The 18,737-nt window shown below is 37.5% G+C and overlaps 1 protein-coding gene across 1 annotated transcript in view; it reads right to left on the bottom strand.

Annotated features, from left to right (window-relative positions):
* Positions 1–18,737, bottom strand: part of GPR158 (G protein-coupled receptor 158) — a 333,029-nt gene that overhangs the window by 23,555 nt on the left and 290,737 nt on the right. Inside the window, exons 6-7 of the mRNA XM_024129687.1 lie at positions 15,490–15,599; positions 1,385–1,623 (exon numbers count right to left, since the gene is read on the bottom strand). Of these exons, the coding sequence (XP_023985455.1) occupies positions 1,385–1,623; positions 15,490–15,599 (349 nt within the window). The remainder of the gene's footprint in view (positions 1–1,384; positions 1,624–15,489; positions 15,600–18,737) is intronic.

Here is an 18,737-nt window from a genome sequence, read left to right on the forward strand (position 1 = left end):
GCGCGTCCGGAGCCTGTGCTCCGCAACGGGAGAGGCCACAACAGTGAGAGGCCCGTGTACCGCAAAAAAAAAATAATAATAATAATAAATAAATAAATAAAAGAAATATAATGGGCTTTTCTTCATAGTAATATTGGGAAATGATTTTCCCTAGTTTGGTTAACTCGGATTGAAGAACGTAAAATGTTATAGGTTTCTATTAAGTAGAAATTTTATATCTATACAATTTGTTTAATTTTCATATCCAGACTAAAGTCAGAATCGGAATTGCTTCTTACCTTAGTTCAATGCTTTATCTTCTGATACTGATATTGATATCTCCTGATACGAAACTACTGATATCTTCTTTGATATTGATCAAACCAATGATGATTGACTTTATATATTATCATTATAACAATTCCCTTTATGTACCCACATTGCTTCATTATTACAGATATCAGGCCTATAAGATTCCTAAAATATCTTGTCCAGAAAAATATTATTCCATTTAAATTGTAAACTAAATACACATTAGCTTCTAGCAAAATAGTAAATGTGAACATTCAACGAACAATTGCCAAATATGGGGGAGACAGAAAATGGGAATTAAATTCATGGGTTTATTTTTGCCAAATAAAATTAAGATTTGTCCCTGGTTGACTGAGGGGAATGACAACAAAATAATAAAGGGTTTTTGTATTTTGGGAGGCTTAGTTTAAAATAGCCCAATATTAACAACAGAAAAATTCCTATGGATTTTTCTCTTCCTCATTTTTCAAAAAACTGAGCTACCAGAAAAATAATCTGTTTTTGGCCCAACTCATCATGGGATTCTTCCAAGTTCTCCAGTTTCTCAGTCACATAACTTACTACCTCCAAGGAGCATGGCTTTGTGTTTGTATAATACTGGACCTCCAGAGAATTCCCAATAAATTATCTTTAGAGGAAAGATAAATTAGAAATTTTGCCCAGAGTGCTCTAGATACCAAGTCTGATATATCATAGGACCAAAACAATATAAAAAATACCAGTACGTTTCCTTTCTCCTCCCAGCTAAAGAAATAAATCAAGAGAACAGCTACTGTTAGCCAAATAGGGACACACTGATAGGACGGAAAGCAGAAAGTCTCTCTGTACAAAGAAGTTGCCTTTACTGACTGTATTTCTCCTTCTTGATTACATTTTCTGAACAAAGCTACACACCTTTGAAAAAGATGGAAACTCTCAGAAAAAGTTTGCATTCCACATGTTATTATTATCTTTTCATAATATTGTTTCACCAAAACCATATTAGGTGAAATTCCTTTAGGGTTTGTGAAAGGGTTTGGCAAGGCTTCTAACGAAGTCCATTTTAATGTTAGTGGGCAAAGGACAAAATCGCACAAAGCAAGTGATCACGTACCAACTGCTGTCATGTAATCCCAGCGCTCAACGAGGCACATATTGAAGATGAGGTGATCTGATGTTTGCCCTTGGCCAATGAGTGAAATCCGCCTTTCCGAATTCTGGCAAACAGATGAAGTCCAGCCAATGAGAAACCAAAACACTACCAGGAGTATTACTGCCAGCATCCTCATGACCCGTCCACCGGTCATGTATGGAATCCGTTGGGCTGTTCGTGAAAGAAACACCTTCAAAACCCTGGAAATGCAAGACATCAAAATGTGAAGGCAAACCTAACAACCAGAAAGTAAAATTCTAAAATATCTCATTTTTTTAGGTGAAATTTAAACCCACCCAAACCTACTTAGGCAGAGTTTTAACATAAAAAACAAACAACAGTGTTGCCTATACTTTTACCGAATTTCATTCTAGTTTACCTTCCAATAGCAGAACAAATATCCTGCATTAGGGGTCAGTGAGTCAACAGATTTGTGTAGGATGGAATTCTTTTGAGTATGTTTTAATATTTCAAGGAAAATTCTCAGGACCTTAGAAAGATCCATAGGCAAACACTGCTCAAACAGGGTTTCTGAGGGATCAAAATATAGTCCTAAAAGTGAGTAGTTGGGTTTTACAATATTATACTAAGTCAAAGACTTCCTTAAACCAGTTATTTTTTTTTTACAGTAGAATGTTATAAAAGGTATTTTCTGAAAATCATTTTATATAGCCTCCCTTTAGAGTCATTTTGTCACATTACCAAAAATAAGTAAGAAAACAATAAGAAGGGTATTTAAATACCCCCTGAATAAGATTATTGCATTAAGGAAGAGGATATGACCTATAAGAAATGTAGCGATTTTTAAAATTTGGGGTTTTTTTTTTTTTCTGTATATATGACTCAAATGTACAGCCAGAGTTGAGACCTACTGGATTACATGGTATCTAAGAACTGTTCCATCTCTAAAAATGGTGTGAAGACAAAATCCAACCTTACTATAGGGATCTTTCCAGCCATCCTTTCTTTATTTTATTTTATTTTTTTTTTCGGTATGCGGGCCTCTCACTGTTGTGGCCTCTCCCGTTGTGGAGCACAGGCTCCGGACGCGCAAGCTCAGTGGCCATGGCTCACGGGCCCAGCCGCTCCGCGGCATGTGGGATCTTCCCGGACCGGGGCACGAACCCGTGTCCCCTGCATCGGCAGGCGGATTCTCAACCACTGTGCCACCAGGGAAGCCCCATCCTTTCTTTAATTTCATCTCCAAAATATTCTTAGCTGATTTTAACTCCCCATTCTCATTCTGATATTTTAGGTCACAATATTGTGGCTTGACATAAACTACCATGAGTGGTTTATGATACTATACGGGAATCCATAATCAATTCCCAAAAGGCAAAAATGAATTCATCTTCCCAACTTTTCTATTTCCTCCTCTGTCTGATTCAACATTTTAAATGAAATATTCATATGCACTCTTCATAAAAATCATTATAAATATGGAAATGAAACATACACACCTGAAATAACCTAGACGTATTTTACTATTTTTTCTCTCAATGCTGGGCTTTGATAGCTCTTCCAAATTAACACAACACATCCAGTAAAGAAAGTTATTTTCTAGAAGATTCTTACTTATCCTTCCCCCCTGCATATCTTTAACCCCACTGTCCTTCACCTAACACACAGTATGAAGTTATTTAATTCTGAATAAAATACTTATCCTCAATTTTCATGTGGAACAATGTCAGAAAGGTATCAGTATAAAATAAGAGGACAAGGGAAGATCACTTTACTCACCATTTAACTACAGACAGTCCCCAACTTAAGATGGTTCGACTTACGATTTTTTGATTTTATCAGGGCATAAAGTGATAAGCATTCAGTAGAAACTGTACTTTGAGTTTGAATTTTGATCTTTTACGGGGCTAGTGATATGTGGTACGATATTCTCTCCTGATGCTGCAGCTCCCAAGCAGCCACACGATCACGAGGGTAAACAATTGACCCACTTACAACCATGCTGTACTCATTCGACCATTCTGTTTTTCACTTTCAGTACAGTATTCAATAAATTACATGAGATATTCAACATTTTATTATAAAATAGACTTTGTGTTAGATGATTTTGCCTAAGTGGAGGCCAATGTAAGTGTTCTGAGCACGGATAAGGCAGGCTGGCCTAAGCTATGACATTAGATGTACTGAATGCATCCTCGACTTTACGATATTCTCAATCTACGTTTACCTGGATATAACTCCACTGAAAGTCAAGGAAGATCTGTAGTTCACCAGATTAGCAGTTACTTTCCATTCCCTGGGTGAAACGTACTGAGTATGGCCCGTGTCATGCTGAACGCTAGTCCTGGCAGCGAATGCAATGCCTCTCCCCAGCATGCCTCAAACGCTTTTGCTCCAACTAGTTGAATCGCTACTTGTTAAGAATCAGTTGTACTTGTCCCCAGATTATGCCCACTGTTATCATCTTTTTTTCTTGATAGTTGATAGCTGATTTGTAATATTATATTAGTTTCAGGCATACAACACAGTGATTCAATATTTTATAGATCATACTTCATTTAAAGTTATTATAAAATAATGGCTGCATTTCCCTGTGCTGCACAATATATCCTTGTTGCTTATCTATTTTATACACAGTAGTCTGTGTCACTTATCCCATGCCCCGAACTTACCCCTCCCCCCTTCCTTTTCCCCACTGGTAACCACTAGTTTGTTCTCTGTATCTGTGAGTCTGTTTCTGTTTTGTTATATACATTCGTTTGTTTTATTTTTTAGATTCCACATATAAGTGATAAAAGAGTATTTGTTATCATTTTACATAATTTAACTAAACTGACTGTGTAAGCAAAGGAGACATTTGTACAAAATTCTATTTTGAATGCTTTGGAAGGACTCCATAAAGGTGAGTCACTAAAGGAAACTGTTAACTTAGGGGAAAGTAAGGAAAATTTTAATATATTGTGGTGGTCAACAAACCAAAATCCAGAGGAGTCTACACTCAGATTACCTCAAAATAACAAAAAAAACTCTTAAGATTCTCACTCCTACTTAAAGAACCAAAACTATGAACAACAGATAATACATTGCAGTGATTTATGCTACAAAGAGAACAATTAGATCCACAGCCAAAGAAGAGGACTTACTTCAAAAATATTGGTGAATGATTATTTGTATCTTAAATTATAGTAGCTATACACGTCTTTAACCCCTTTCTACTTTAAAAAACTTTATTCATTAATTGACCAATCACTAATCCATTAAGAAGGCTTCTACTATAATCAGTAGATCAAGATTCAAAAACTCTATCCTTGGGCTTCCCTGGTGGCGCAGTGGTTCAGAGTCCGCCTGCTGATGCAGGGGACACGGGTTCGTGCCCCGGTCCAGGAAGATCCCGCATGCCGCGGAGCGGCTGGGCCCGTGAGCCATGGCCGCTGAGCCTGCGCGTCCGGAGCCTGTGCTCCACAACGGGAGAGGCCACAGCAGTGAGAGGCCCGCGTACCACAAAACAAACAAACAAACAAAAAAAACTCTATCCTAGGAATGAGAGAAATTTCTTGGAAAACTAATATTTTTGCCAGTGCCAATCTTATTTTTTGTAGGAGAAACGTGCAGCCACTATGTGCATCTAATTGTTTCTGGTTGTACCTGGATGAATTCTAAATTTTGAATGATTAGGATCTCAAGAGGGAATCTGAACCATTTTTCTGGTCTTCTATATTTTGGCTAGGGCCAAAAGAAAAAGAGAATTGTTCCAAATTCTAGCTTGACTATATTTGAATATCTGAAATGTAATTATAATGAACAAAGGTTTATGTAGTGACAACCATATGCGAGGTATCATACTAGGCAACATGGAAGGCATAAGATATGATTCCTGTCTTCCAGAAGCTTACAATCTAACTAGAAATAAGTATGTAAATAGCTACCATATAAAACAGCATATATTATATGTTGTTTGTGTGTAGTTAGTTAAGTCCAGGAACCTAATAGAATAGGTGCTATTTGGTCTGGGTCTTGATGGATATCAGTAGGTAGGAATGGAGGAAAGTGGAGAAGATATAAGGAGACATTCTAGCTGAAGGGAATCACATAACAAAGTACAAAGCAGGAAAATGTAAGTTGTCTTTGAGGGACAGTGGGTGGAAATGTTTGGCAAGAGGGGAAGTTTTTTTGTCAACCCACAGGGACTCCTAGGGATTTTTCAAGTTACTGCGAAGGGTTTCATTGGGTTGAGAACCATTGCTTCAGAGAAAAATAGTTATGATTTATATTTTCTTTCCATGGACAAAATGTGGGAAATCATTTATTTTTCTGATGCTTGAAGATTTTCACATAGAAACTCTAAACCTCAATGAGAGGAAATATTGAATTTTTAAAATAACTATTTTTAAAATACTTCTTAGCCAGATGAGTTTGTCATTTGCAGAGGAAATCTATATGATCCCAGTATGGTAATCTTTTAATCAAGAAATCCAACTTCTAAATTATCTGAAATTTTCATGCTTTCCAGATGACCCCATGGGTATTTATTGTAAAATCTGAGAACTCAAGATTGTCATAGATCCCCAAATCTCATTTCCAGAGAGGAAAAGCCAAAGCAGAGCCCTCATGAGTCTCCTGTTACTGCTTTTACTGGCTTTCAAACACTAGAAAATACAATAACACAACTCTGCATGGCAATCTAAGCATTTCAGGATATTGGTTTTTGTAAAATGGAATAAGATGCATTTTTCTAGGATTGCCTTAAAATAAAATGAGAAAATTCTGCTATATCTTTATAAAATGAGCTCTTGTTAGTCTAGGGTTCACTGCCTAGAAACCAAGTTCTAAAAATGAAATCCTTAGACATGCATTTATACGAAATTCAGCTGTAGAAAAAATGCAATCATTAAACTTATATCGATTACTTTTCCTACTATTTTTTTCACAGATAAATTTTTAAGCTACCATCTGTTCAGAAGGTTTCACTATTCTAAAGGAAAGCAGTAATGTATACAAGAGGACTGCAAAAAATTTCCAGAATTTAATATAAAAAGGTATATTTAAGGTATATATTCAGTTCTCATTATTAATAGTAGATAAATTCATAGAAATGATGTTGAAATGATAAAAAAAACAAAAGGGGGAAACCCAGGAATTGGCTGTCACTATATGTCTGCCTCTACTTTTTCACGTTCCACATTTCTAGTTTGAGCTCATAAAACTCCACTGTAAGGACTTGTACTTAGGTTATCGATTATCTGCTTCAAGTACCTAATTGATATTGTTACTCCTTATTTAACTTGATCTCTCTCCAGCTTTTGGCGTGGCGGAGGCACTTGGCTTCCGTTATGTCACGTTGTCTTGATTCTCTGCCTACTCCTCTGTCAGCAGCTTTTTAGTCTCTGTCACAGAGTCCTCTGCCTCAGTCTTCCCCTTAAATAACAGTGTTCCTCAAGGATCTCCTAAACTTAGTCACCTTCTATTCTTGCTCTACAGATTATACCTGGAAATTCCATCCACAATTCTGCTTCAATTATGTACATGCTGGTGAGTCCCAAATCTGTAACTTCGGTTTAGATCACTCTCCTGAGCTCAAGATCTGTATACTCAGTGACCTACTGGACATCAACAGGTTCCCCAAATAAAATCGTCACTCTCTCCACTCCTCTCTCCTCTAACCCACTGTGTTACCTGTCTCAGTGACCAGTACCAGTTAATTGCTCAAAGCAGAAACCTAGGAATGAACTTTGATACTTCTCCCTCATTTACATTCCAGACACCAAATGCATGATTAAGAACTCAATTTCTAGCTCTTAAACATCTTTCAAATCCTTCTATTTGTCTCCATTTTCACCGCCACTATACAGCTCCTGGTCATCAACCTCTGTCTTCAGTAATTTCCTAACCGGTCTCCTTACTGGTCTTGCCCACCTTCAGTCCACACTGTATGCTAAAGCCACAACGATCTTCTTAAACTGCACTCTGATCACGTTGCTCTCCTGTTTACAGTCCTTCTGTGGCTCTCCACCCAAATCCTAGCTACCTTACGACGGTAAAACGCCTTTAAAAATTGGTTCCTCCTTGCTTCAGCATGCTCATCTCTCACTATTCTTCCCTTCCTAGGGTCCTGCGGGTCCCTGTGGACTATATGCAGGTGTCCTCTAGCTGAACCTTTGCCCTCAGCTTCCTGTACTGCCCCTCCCTCCATCCATACAAACACCTAATTTAGCTAATTCCTGCATACTTCTTCATGGCTCATCTGAGATGCCACTTGCTCTGGGCTAGTGGTTCCCAAACCATTATCATCAACACCATCGGGAAACTTGTTAGAAATGAAAATTCTTGGGTCCCATCCATACCTACTACTATGTCAGAAATTCTGGGGATTAGGGCCCAGAAATCTGTATTTTAACAAATCCGTTAGGCAAATTCGGACGAAGGCTATAGTTTGAGAGCTTTTTTCCCCAAAAGGCTTAAGACTGGTGCAGGTGTCTTTCTAATGGGCTGACTGCTCTAAACTGTCAGATAAATTTTTGAGTTTTTATTATGCTGACACCAAAATTTAAAGCCTCTAGTAACAAAATTTTCCATTTTCAGAACATCTGCATCTGTCTGTGATTTAGCAGCATCTTGTTTGTGTACTAAACGGGAGTAAACATATACATCCTCAAGCCATCTAGTCTTCTGTTCTATTAATTTAATCGGAATAATCCTGAAGCCTTGAAGTTCTCCATTAGACTTGAATTTCTATACATTTTACTACTTTCTTAGAAACTCCAGAGAATAAATGCTTCTGATGAAAAGTAGGAGGTGATTATTTTCTTTTATAAATATAAAGCCACTCAATTCTTGACAAAAGAGCCTTAAGAGTGAACAACACAAAAAGGGCTGAAGTCACTCCCTCTCGGTTTGCTTTAAATGGTCACAAGCCCTCATGTTTATTAAGCTTTTCAACAATTTCTCAAAATTTCATTTTCAGAAGTAACCTAAAGCTGCTTCTTGGTCACTGGGTAGATGTTAGGTATATATTAAAAAGGATTGGCATCACCTAGGCAGAAATAGATTGTTAACATTTATCAGACTTAGTTCAGTAAAACTGTTGTGACTATTTTAAGTTATTGCTATTTATAAGAAGGAAAACTCACAACTCAGCTTCCCAAATATGGGTATTTTTGTCCATTTCAGTGACCTGCTTGTGTTCTCATATCTCATACTAATCTTCTTTTCTTTTGACCTGATTGTAAGTAGATAGAATAAGGCAGAATGATGAAAAAATAAAGGAAGAAGGAAGGGTTACAGGACTGTTGCAAGTCAAATATAGAGGTAGAAGGAACTTGCGGATTATCTCTTCTGATATCAGAAACAAGGAAAGAATGTCTGCCCTCACCACTTCTATCCATCATTGTACCAAAAGTTCTAGCCAGAGCAATTGGTCAAGAAAAAGAAATAAAATGCATCCATATTGGAATGGGAGAAGTAAAACCGTCTCTGTTAGTAGATGACATGATCTATGGAAAACCCTAAAGAACACACACACACACACACACACACACACACACACACACACACAATCTGAGCTAAAAACCACATTCAGTGAAGTTGTAAGATACAAGTTCAACATTAAAAAATCAGTTTTATTTTTATACACTAGCGATGAGCTATCTGAAAATGAAATTGACTAAACAGCTCCATTTACTATAGCATCAAAAAAATACCTAAGGGTAAATTTAACCAAGGAGGTAAAAGATGTGTATGCTGAAATCTATACAACATCACTGAAAGAAATTTTAAAAGATCTAAAGAAATGGAAAGACATTCTGTGTTCATGGATTGAAAGACTTAATATTGCTAAGATGGCATTATTCCCTAAATTGTTCTACAGGTTCAAGTCAATTTAACAAAACAGTGTGGTACTAGCATAATGGTAGACATATAGAACAACGGAATAAGACTGATCATCCAGAAAAAAACCTCTACCTCTCCAGTCAATTGATTTTTGACAACACTGCCAAGACCATTAGATAAAGAAAAAATTATCTTAAAAAAAAATCTATTCAATAAAAAAGGGCGTTCCCTGGCAGTCCAGTGGTTAGGACTCGGTGCTTTCGCTGCCGTGGCCCCGAGCTCAATCCCTGGTCAGGGAACTAAGATCCCACAAGTCGCATGGTGTGGCCAAAAAAAAAAAATCTTTTAAACAAATGGTCCTAAGGACAAGTGTATATCCAAATGCAGAAGAATGAATTTAGACCTCTACCTCACATAATATACAAAAGTTAATTCCAAATGAATCAAAGACCCAAATGTAAGAACTATAAAATTCTTAGAACAAAACAGAGGTATAAATCTTCCTGATCTGAAATTAGGCAATGGTTTCTTAAATATCATACCAAGGCATATGTAACAAGAGAAAAAACAGATAAACTGAACTGCATAAAAATAAAAAATTTGTGCATAAAAGCACACTATCAAGAAAGTAAAAAAGAAAACCCACGGAATCGGAGAAAATATTTTCAAATAATTTATCTGATAAGGGTCTCAGATGCAGAATATATAAGAATTCATACAATGCAACACAAAAAGACAAAAAACCCAATTAAAAAATGGCCAAAGGGGCTTCCAAAAAAAAAAAAAAAAAAAAAAAATGGCCTAAGGACCTGAATAGATATTTCTCTAAAGTGATGTATAAATGACCAATAAACACCTGAAAATAATCTCAACATCATTAGTCACCAGGAAAATGGATAAAAAGATTTTCTTCCTTTTGCCCTTTAAAAAATTTAAAGTATCTTACTGCATTTTATATATCTTTAAAAGAATACATAAAATAAATAAATATAAATATCTTCCAGTCACTTTCAAAATTTACTAGGGGGAGGGGTGGAGTGGGAGGCAGGGGTCAGCAGATGTAAGCTATTATATACAGAATGGATAAACAGCAAGGTCCTACTGTATAGCACAGGGAATTATATTCAATATCCTGTGATAAACCATAATGGGAAAGAGTATAAAAAAGAATGTATATATGTATAACTGAATCATTTTGCTGTACAGCAGAAATTAATACAACACTGTAAATCAACCACACTTCAATAAAAAAAAATTACTAGGAAACAAAACTATCTATCTATTTATCTATCTATCTATCTACCTACCTGTCCACATATCTATCTACCCGTTCCCACAAAGTGTAAATATTTGGTGCTAATGAGTGCAGTAGAGAAAACTGCTACAAACTGCGCTGTGTCCAGAGCGAGCAGTACTGAATAATGCATGAAATGAAAATCCCTAGGCCAGAGCCAGAAGCAGGTTTTTTTGTAGCCTGCTTAAATATCTGTTTTAAATATAGTACAGAAAAGTCTTTTGTTTTTTCTTGATTAGCCTTAGAAAAAGGAAAAGGCAATTTGTTTTCAGAAATCATATTACAGGGAATAGGAAAATGTTCTTCTAGCATTAAGTTTCTTAATCTCTCTCTACCCCCTTTCATTTAAAACAGTTCCTCATTTTTCCTCCTGATAATATACTCAGATTTTCTGAGCCTAGAGATATTGCCTTTCCAGGTTTCTTAAAACCAATCAACTGACCAACCAACCGACCAACCAACCAACCTATCTTTGCAAGTATTCTGTGAACCCACACATGCATGGGCGTGCCAGATGTTCCTTTAGATCTGTCCTACATCATTAATGTACTAAGTCAAACATATCTATGGTTACTGAAGGAAACTCTTTTTATAAATGAACCTTCTTCATTTTTGCCTATTTCAGCTCTATTTTTCCTTATGATCCATATTGAGCCAGCTAAAACCTGTCCCATTCTCCCTTCTTTCTTTCTCCAAAGAGAAACAAACAGTTTTAGGTTCAAATAAATTGCATTGCATGAATGGCCTGCCAGTGAGGTGGGGCGGTGGGACTTGTCTGCCCTGGGTGCAGGTAATAATGTCCATAGAGAATTTAAGGCAATAAAAATGACAACTCAAAGCTGTTCTGCTTTTTATCATCACCATGTGCTGGTGATTTTAAACAGTGTCAATGATAAAATACTCCTCCCTGAAGGACTGGACCACTTTCACCACCTTCCCCTAACTTGTTACACCTCTGTATGGCACTGTTAATAAACAAAAGACTTGCAATCTTCCTTTGGATTGGTATGGTAGTCTTTGGCTGTATGACTCTCAAATGTGGGGAGAGACCACTAAAGAAAAAGATGGGAGATATGATAAAACTGAATGAAACCCTTAAGTTCCTGTCCTAGGCTAACAGTATCATTTCTAGTGACAGACTGAGATCCTATTCCTTTTTCATATTTTCTTCAAGTTTTCAGAGCTACTGGAATTCTGTAAACACTAAAATTGATCAGTGAGAGATCAGGAAAGAGAAAAAGAAATGTTAAACAATTTTACTAAGCCTTGAGGGAAATGGCTGAAATAAAACAAGAACTCAGGTGTTTCCTGCTTATCCTATTCTCAAGGGACTAGAACAGTCAGTTTATCAGTACTGATAATTGCCTTAGAATTTTCTGCCTAGAAAGGTGTTACTTTTTTTTTTTTGCGGTATGCGGGCCTTCCCCTGTTGTGGCCTCTCCCGTTGCGGAGCACAGGCTCCGGACGCGCAGGCTCAGCAGCCACGGCTCACGGGCCCAGCCGCTCCGCGGCACGTGGGATCCTCCCAGACCGGGGCGCGAACCCGGTTCCCCTGCATCGGCAGGCGGACGCGCAACCACTGCGCCACCAGGGAAGCCCGAGAGGTGTTACTTTTTAAAAAAAATTTGAAATAAAAAATTAAGTTCTTATAAAAATGACAATATAGCATTCAAGGGACTTTAACCCTTAGCTCAGGCTACCCTGATCCCTCAAGCTACCCTGGGTCAGGTCCGACAAAGCCTGGTTCTTTAGCTTTCTCTTCAAGTCTGTGACCTTCTCCATATCCTTCCAATGAATTCCTTTTTTGCTTAATTTAGCCATCCTCAGTGTCTGTGGTTTGTAACCAAAACCCCCTACCTGACATATTTTACAAATATTTCAATCATGTTTAAGATTTACAGCAACGCTACAGGTGAGGTGAGAAGTGATTCTCAGAAGCTAGAGTAATTTCTTCTTGGTTGTGTGAGTTATCAGTGGCAGAACTGAAACTCAAATTTGGATTTGTAAGATTTATGTCTTTCCTCCCTATCATGCTACTACAAAATCTTCCAAGTCCTTTCTTGAGGACAACACGTTGCTTGACTATGAGATATCCGCCAAAGACACCCCTGCAGCTCCTTTCACTAAACCATCCACCCATTCATTCACTTGACAAATATCTGAATACATTAAATGGGCAAGACGCAGCCCTAAGGAGGGGGAATCCGAAGCTGGTTCAGCCAGTCACCTCCATCGGGCTGCTCACAGTCCTCTGAGATGCTGCTGATTCTTCACTTTATAGACTTAAACAATATTGGAACCAGTTAAATTTAAACAATATGGAAAAACAATACAATATACAGCCATATGGTTCAGACAGGATAAGAACAATTCAGCTCATTAAATTAGAAATAGTTTCCACTCGATTTAAGCCTTCAGTAGATAATTCTTCACTGCAATGACTTCTAGAGACACACAGTCGGAGAGAAAATCGTTTTAATTAGTCTTTAAAATAAAGAAGAGAATGATGAAGTAATCTAGTTTCCCAAATCCCAATCATTTGTAGGCCACCCTCAAGATTTCTGCCTGTATCTGTGTACCAACTAATGTTTTCTTTAAATCAACTTCTATTTATTGCTTTAAAATATTTTAAAGGGACTTCCCTGGCGGTCCAGTGGTTGGGACTTCCCCTTCCAATGCAGGGGGTGCAGGTTCGATCCCTGGTCGTGGAGCTAAAATCCCACATGCCTTGCGGCCAAAACACCAAAACATAGAGCAGAAGCAGTGTTGCAACAGATTCGATAAAACTTTAAAAATGGTCCGCATCAAAAAAAAAATCTTTAAAATATTTTAAAGAAAACTTTATATTGCTACTTTCAATGAAAAACTGGTAGGTAATCCATAAATAGGATGTAACTATGAAAATAAATACAGTGAAATAAAGATAATAAATTTCATCTAGATAGTATTGCAGTGGGAAGCTCTGAGCCTGAAGCTTGATCCACCCTTCGTTGTAAAGGAAAATTAGCAGCTGTCCGGCAGGTGTTAAAGACCTACTATTTCCAAACTATTTTTTCGCCTGGAAATAATCAGAGGGATGGAAAGAGAACCTGAATGGAAGGAATTTTCTTACTCTGTGATTCAGTGTTATTTAATACTGTGTTTTTGTCCCACAAACAGCCTCTCACAAACTGCAGTGTCATGTGTTTCAGGCACTTGAGAGCACACAGTGAGTCAGGGAAACAGGAATGCTTTATGTGTGGAGGGAACTGTGGGAAGCAGCTTCCAAGTCTGCATCTGACATTTTCATTCATTCACTTATCAACTGTTATGCATTAAGCACCTGCCATGTGTCATTCATTGTGCTAAGAGCTGGGGATTCACTCGTGAATGACCTCACTTCAAGGAGAAGGTAAATTAGGTAAAAATGAAGAAGATAATTACATAATCAAACTGTATCATACAGTAGAGGACCCAAGAGATGCTGAGGGCTAGACTCATAGGGAGAGAGGTCATTCTCAAGTCTCAAGAGGCCACCCATTCTTCTGGGAACTCCAGAAGTCCTATTGTCCATTATAGGCTGTCAATGATTTCTCATTTCCTTTAGCGAGCACCAGCTGAAAAATAGTTATCATATAAGGAATGGAAACCGGAAAGTGCTTAAAGAACAGGACACAAGAGCAAAGTGTGCTGTGATGTGCAAAGAATACAGTGGGCATCAGAAAGACCATTAGAGATTAGTCTCATCATTTCTTTTTGTCGTAAATAGAGGGCTATGATTTCCTAGGCTAAACTGAGATTTAAACTGGACCTCCTGAAGTCCAGTCCAATAAACTTTGTACTATATGACATATATAAGAAAGGATCTTGAGAGTTAAAGACATTTATATTTGTTCCAAAAAGATAATCTGGAGCATTCCCAGTTATTAAAATAAGTACAAAAAAATAGTAAAAGAAATGGAGATGCTTGTGTAATGGAGAGTATAATGATCACATTTCAAGAAAGGGTGAAGGGGTGGCATTTAAAGACAAATATAACACATATTATGGCATCTAAGATAAACTGTTTTATGAGTCATATTTATACATTTATACATGAATTTATACATCTCAAATTCATACATTTATTGAGAAATACTTACGGTCAAATTAGCATGAAAATATGAATGGCTTACTGTGACTATTAAAACAGCTTTAAAGCTGATCAGCGTAAAAGGTTTCCTCTATAGAACTACAGTGTTATCCTGCAGGAGAGATTTATACTTTATCTCCTATGCTCTTTGGCACCACTACGCTGAGAAAACTTGGAAAGAGGAGGCAAGGGAAAGCCCTGGAATCATTTCCAGCTATCCCCAGCCTTTCTGGATAGGGAATTTATTTTATTGCCTCTTTCTTCTTAGTATTTATCATATACTTTTTAACAGTAGGTGATTCTGAAACTAAAGTATAAGGGAATTTACAGTGTTCTCCCATTTATAAGGCTGATAATCACTGGAGCCTACTGGTTAAGGAGGCGAACCAAGAATACTATTTTTTGGAAATTCGTTCAAAGAACATCAGCGGGATTACCCTGGCCGTGGAGCTCGGGAACGGAGGGCAGGAGCCTCTGTCAGCTAAGCGTACTGCTGAATTCTACTGTACAGGATTCTCTGGTGGCTCTGGACTTGGATTATGATTTCAGCTGTATTGTCTTTGTATTTCTTCCTGTTCTTAGCTAGTAAACACTGTTTCACATTCATTCTAAATTTATTTTTTATTCAGAATTAACCTTTCCATAACCAATGGCACATTCTATTAAAGCATGTTGCTCAAATTCAAGTGTATTAAAGACTTTCCTAGAGAATCATAAAGATATTGTCTTGAAAATGAAAAATATATATCATCTTCCTATCTAAATTTCTGTAATTTAACCATGTAAGTGGCTGACTGAGCTTGCAATTACATGCTAATAAGCCAAACACTTTGATCCTCCCATGGGGATGAAAACTAATAAAACATAATATACCTGTGAAGCTTGAGAGTGACAGTTCCATAAACAGTAGCAAAACCGAGAAGACGGACCCATCTTAGGAGAATACAGCGAAATGTGCTTGGCTCAAAGTACAAAATAACAACCTGTGGGATGAGAAGAGAAAGAAAGAGACCTTCAGGATCAGCTGATGACCCACAGATTAAAATCAGTATTTCACAGTCTGATGTTTAATACTATGAATTTTGACATGAGAACATATTTATTTGAATAAAACTCTAAAATATTATTTTGATCACTCTTTGTCCAAAACAAAGAACTATAGAGTCTCCTTATTGTTTTCATATCAGATTTAAAGTCTTTAATTCTAGCTTTCAGGAGTTTCTAGCAATTGCCTCTAAATTTTTGGTATGTCCAAGCTTCACTCTCCTTTACTTCCCCAGATGGGCCAGCCAGGCGAGCTTCCACTGCCTTTCTCAACTGGAGCCATGCCTATTCCTGCTCCACACTTCCGGCAATACCTTTCCCCTGTCTGAAATATCCTAAGAGGATTATCCTGTACTGCACCCCATCCCCCCATCATCTATCACTCCATGTTTTTGGCTCCATTACTTCACTAACTCCTTGCTTCTCACTCCAGAGTTTTCACTCAACAAATATTAATTAAGCATTTATCATGAGCCAGGCAATATACTAGATGCTATGGGTACAAAGGCCAATAAGAAAGGGAAGACAGCCATATAAAGAAGAAATTGGAGGCTTCCCTGGTGGCGCAGTGGTTAAGAATCTGCCTGCCAATACAGGTGACACGGGTTCAAGCCCTGGTCCGGGAAGATCCCACATGCCGCAGAGCAACTAAGCCCATGCACCACAGCAACTGAGCCTGCACTCTAGAGCCCGCGAGCCACAACTACTGAAGCCCGTGTGCTACAACCACTGAAGCCCGTGCACCTAGAACCCGTGGCTCCACAAGAGAAGCCACCGCAATGAGAAGCCCGCACACTGCAACGAAGAGCAGCCCCCACTCACTGCAACTAGAGAAAGCCCGCACGCAGCAGCAAAGACCCAACGCAGACAAAAATAAAATAAATAAAATTTTAAATATATATAAATAAATAAAGAAGAAATTGCATCAAAGCAGTATAGGTGCTGTGATAAACATCTGTGCAGGCTCCATGGGACACAAAGGAACAAGTGGCCAACTCTGGGGGATGGTCAAAAGTCCTGTGAAAGCACAGTATGCACAACCTTTCATCTGCTCCTGCGTGGTTTTGAGCAAGCCTTCGTTGAAGAGGAGATGGTTTGGACCTGCTAAAGGATTAATGCCGGTGAAAAATGTGGCCTTGCACTCTTCTGCTGGAGCACCTGGTCTGAACTGATCCTGCTGAGCATAAGGTCATTGTAACAGAAAAGTATGCCCACTCCTAAAATCTCCAGTGTTATTTTGGTTTTTCATCCCAAAGATGTGAATACTGGAAAACAGAAAGCGTAGCTGGGGGAGATGGGGTGGGTGCTGACATTTTCTTGCCGATATCTGACAAATGGAGCCCCACTCTCCAGCCAGTAACAAGCATGACATTACCTATAACTCTATGCTGGCATCTCTCTAATATTTCTACTATATCAAAGTATTAAATTAAGCATTGACAAGACCATTATGATTAAATTCTCAAGGACTGGGGAAAAGACTGGACAAAAGTGTCAAGAAGAAATGAGAAGAAGGTAAAAAATAGACGTGGACAGGAGATAATGTTCCTTTGTGTGTATATAGTACTTGTCCTTAATTTTCTAATTCACTAAGTCTATGCTGAAGATAGAGATAAAGATTTGATTTCAGAATTTAATCTACCAGGAAACTGCATCCAAAACTTGATATAAAACCTTTCTTTTATTTTCTATTTTCACAAGTTAAAATTCCGTAACTTTGTATTCTAAGTTTTAGCTCATATGCTTTAGACATAGTTCCTATGCACAAGGGTCCAGTGGTAATTATGAGTTCTGCAAAGTAAGCTGTACTGTTTACTAAGGAATCGGAGCTCAAGGAAGAAGGGAAAACTTATGGGAAAGAAAAATAGAGAAAACTTGATATAAGATTAAGGGATTAGGGAAGCATAAGTGTTCCTTCTCATGGCAGAGAGAAATGATAGATTAGAAACTAGAGATAGGAACCTAAAGTCTAGAATATATAAAATCTCAAATATTTCCACTAGAAATGGCTTTAGAGATTATTCCAGCACAGTGGATTCCTGGGGCCTGCAAAAGCCTGAGACTTTTTGCAAACTTTTCTATTTCACAACAAGCAACAACTAAGAGAATGAATAAGCAAAGGTGAACAACTATACTATAGATGTCTGAATGATTTTTTTATTTTGAAAGAAAGAATTGCTCTTGAACTGTTTGGGAACTATTGATATAGCGTTAAACTTTTATTTCACAGATAAAGAATCTGAGGACTTGTTACTATAAGTGAAAGATTGAGTCGGTCAGAAATACGTGAAAGAATAACAATTTTTTTCAACTTCCATGGATGAGGTATAAGTTTAAAAAGTAATAGAAAACGAAATTCCAGTGAACTTAATAAAACATATTAGAAACAGTTCAGCAAATAGTGAAGTAGAACTCTCAGTTTTGCAGTGTGGTGGTGGAGAATACAGGCTCTGAATCCAGTCTCCCTGGATCCAATCCTGACTCTATTCTTTAGCAGTTGTATGACTTTGACAGACATTGCCTTGCTATGCCTCAGTTTTCCCATTTGTAAAATGAACACAGCAATAATACTTGCAGATGGGACTGTTTTGAAGTTTCAGTGCGATACACATAGTGTCTGCTACAGTGAGTATTCAGTAAGTATTGGCTAATATTATTATGAGAGTTGATTTATGAATGCTTTGTTCTAAAAGTTACCCCTGCAATGCAGTATAATTGCATCTCATGATTCAATGAATTCTTTACTAATGCTTCCAGCCACTCCTTTTGAATTCCTATAATCACTTTTGGACTGTATATTTTTTCTACCTTATATTATACTTATCTGTAGGGGTCTCTTCCTGAATCAAATGTAAAATCCTGTGTGCTTTACATTTATATGTAAAATATTTGCTCAATGATCTAATATTTTAGTTAATTTAATAAATACAATATTATCTTCAAAGTAAACTATTTGAAAAGTCCCATTAGGGTTCACTGGTCTTTGTGACTCTAACTTACACGTTCACTAGTTATTTACTCTGCGTGAGGCAGTAAGGGATTTAGAAGCCATAAAAGTAAATCCGATGCAGATTAGG

Source organism: Physeter macrocephalus, chromosome 11 (genome assembly GCF_002837175.3).
Source record: "Physeter macrocephalus isolate SW-GA chromosome 11, ASM283717v5, whole genome shotgun sequence".
Classification (NCBI taxonomy): Eukaryota; Metazoa; Chordata; class Mammalia; order Artiodactyla; family Physeteridae; genus Physeter; species Physeter macrocephalus.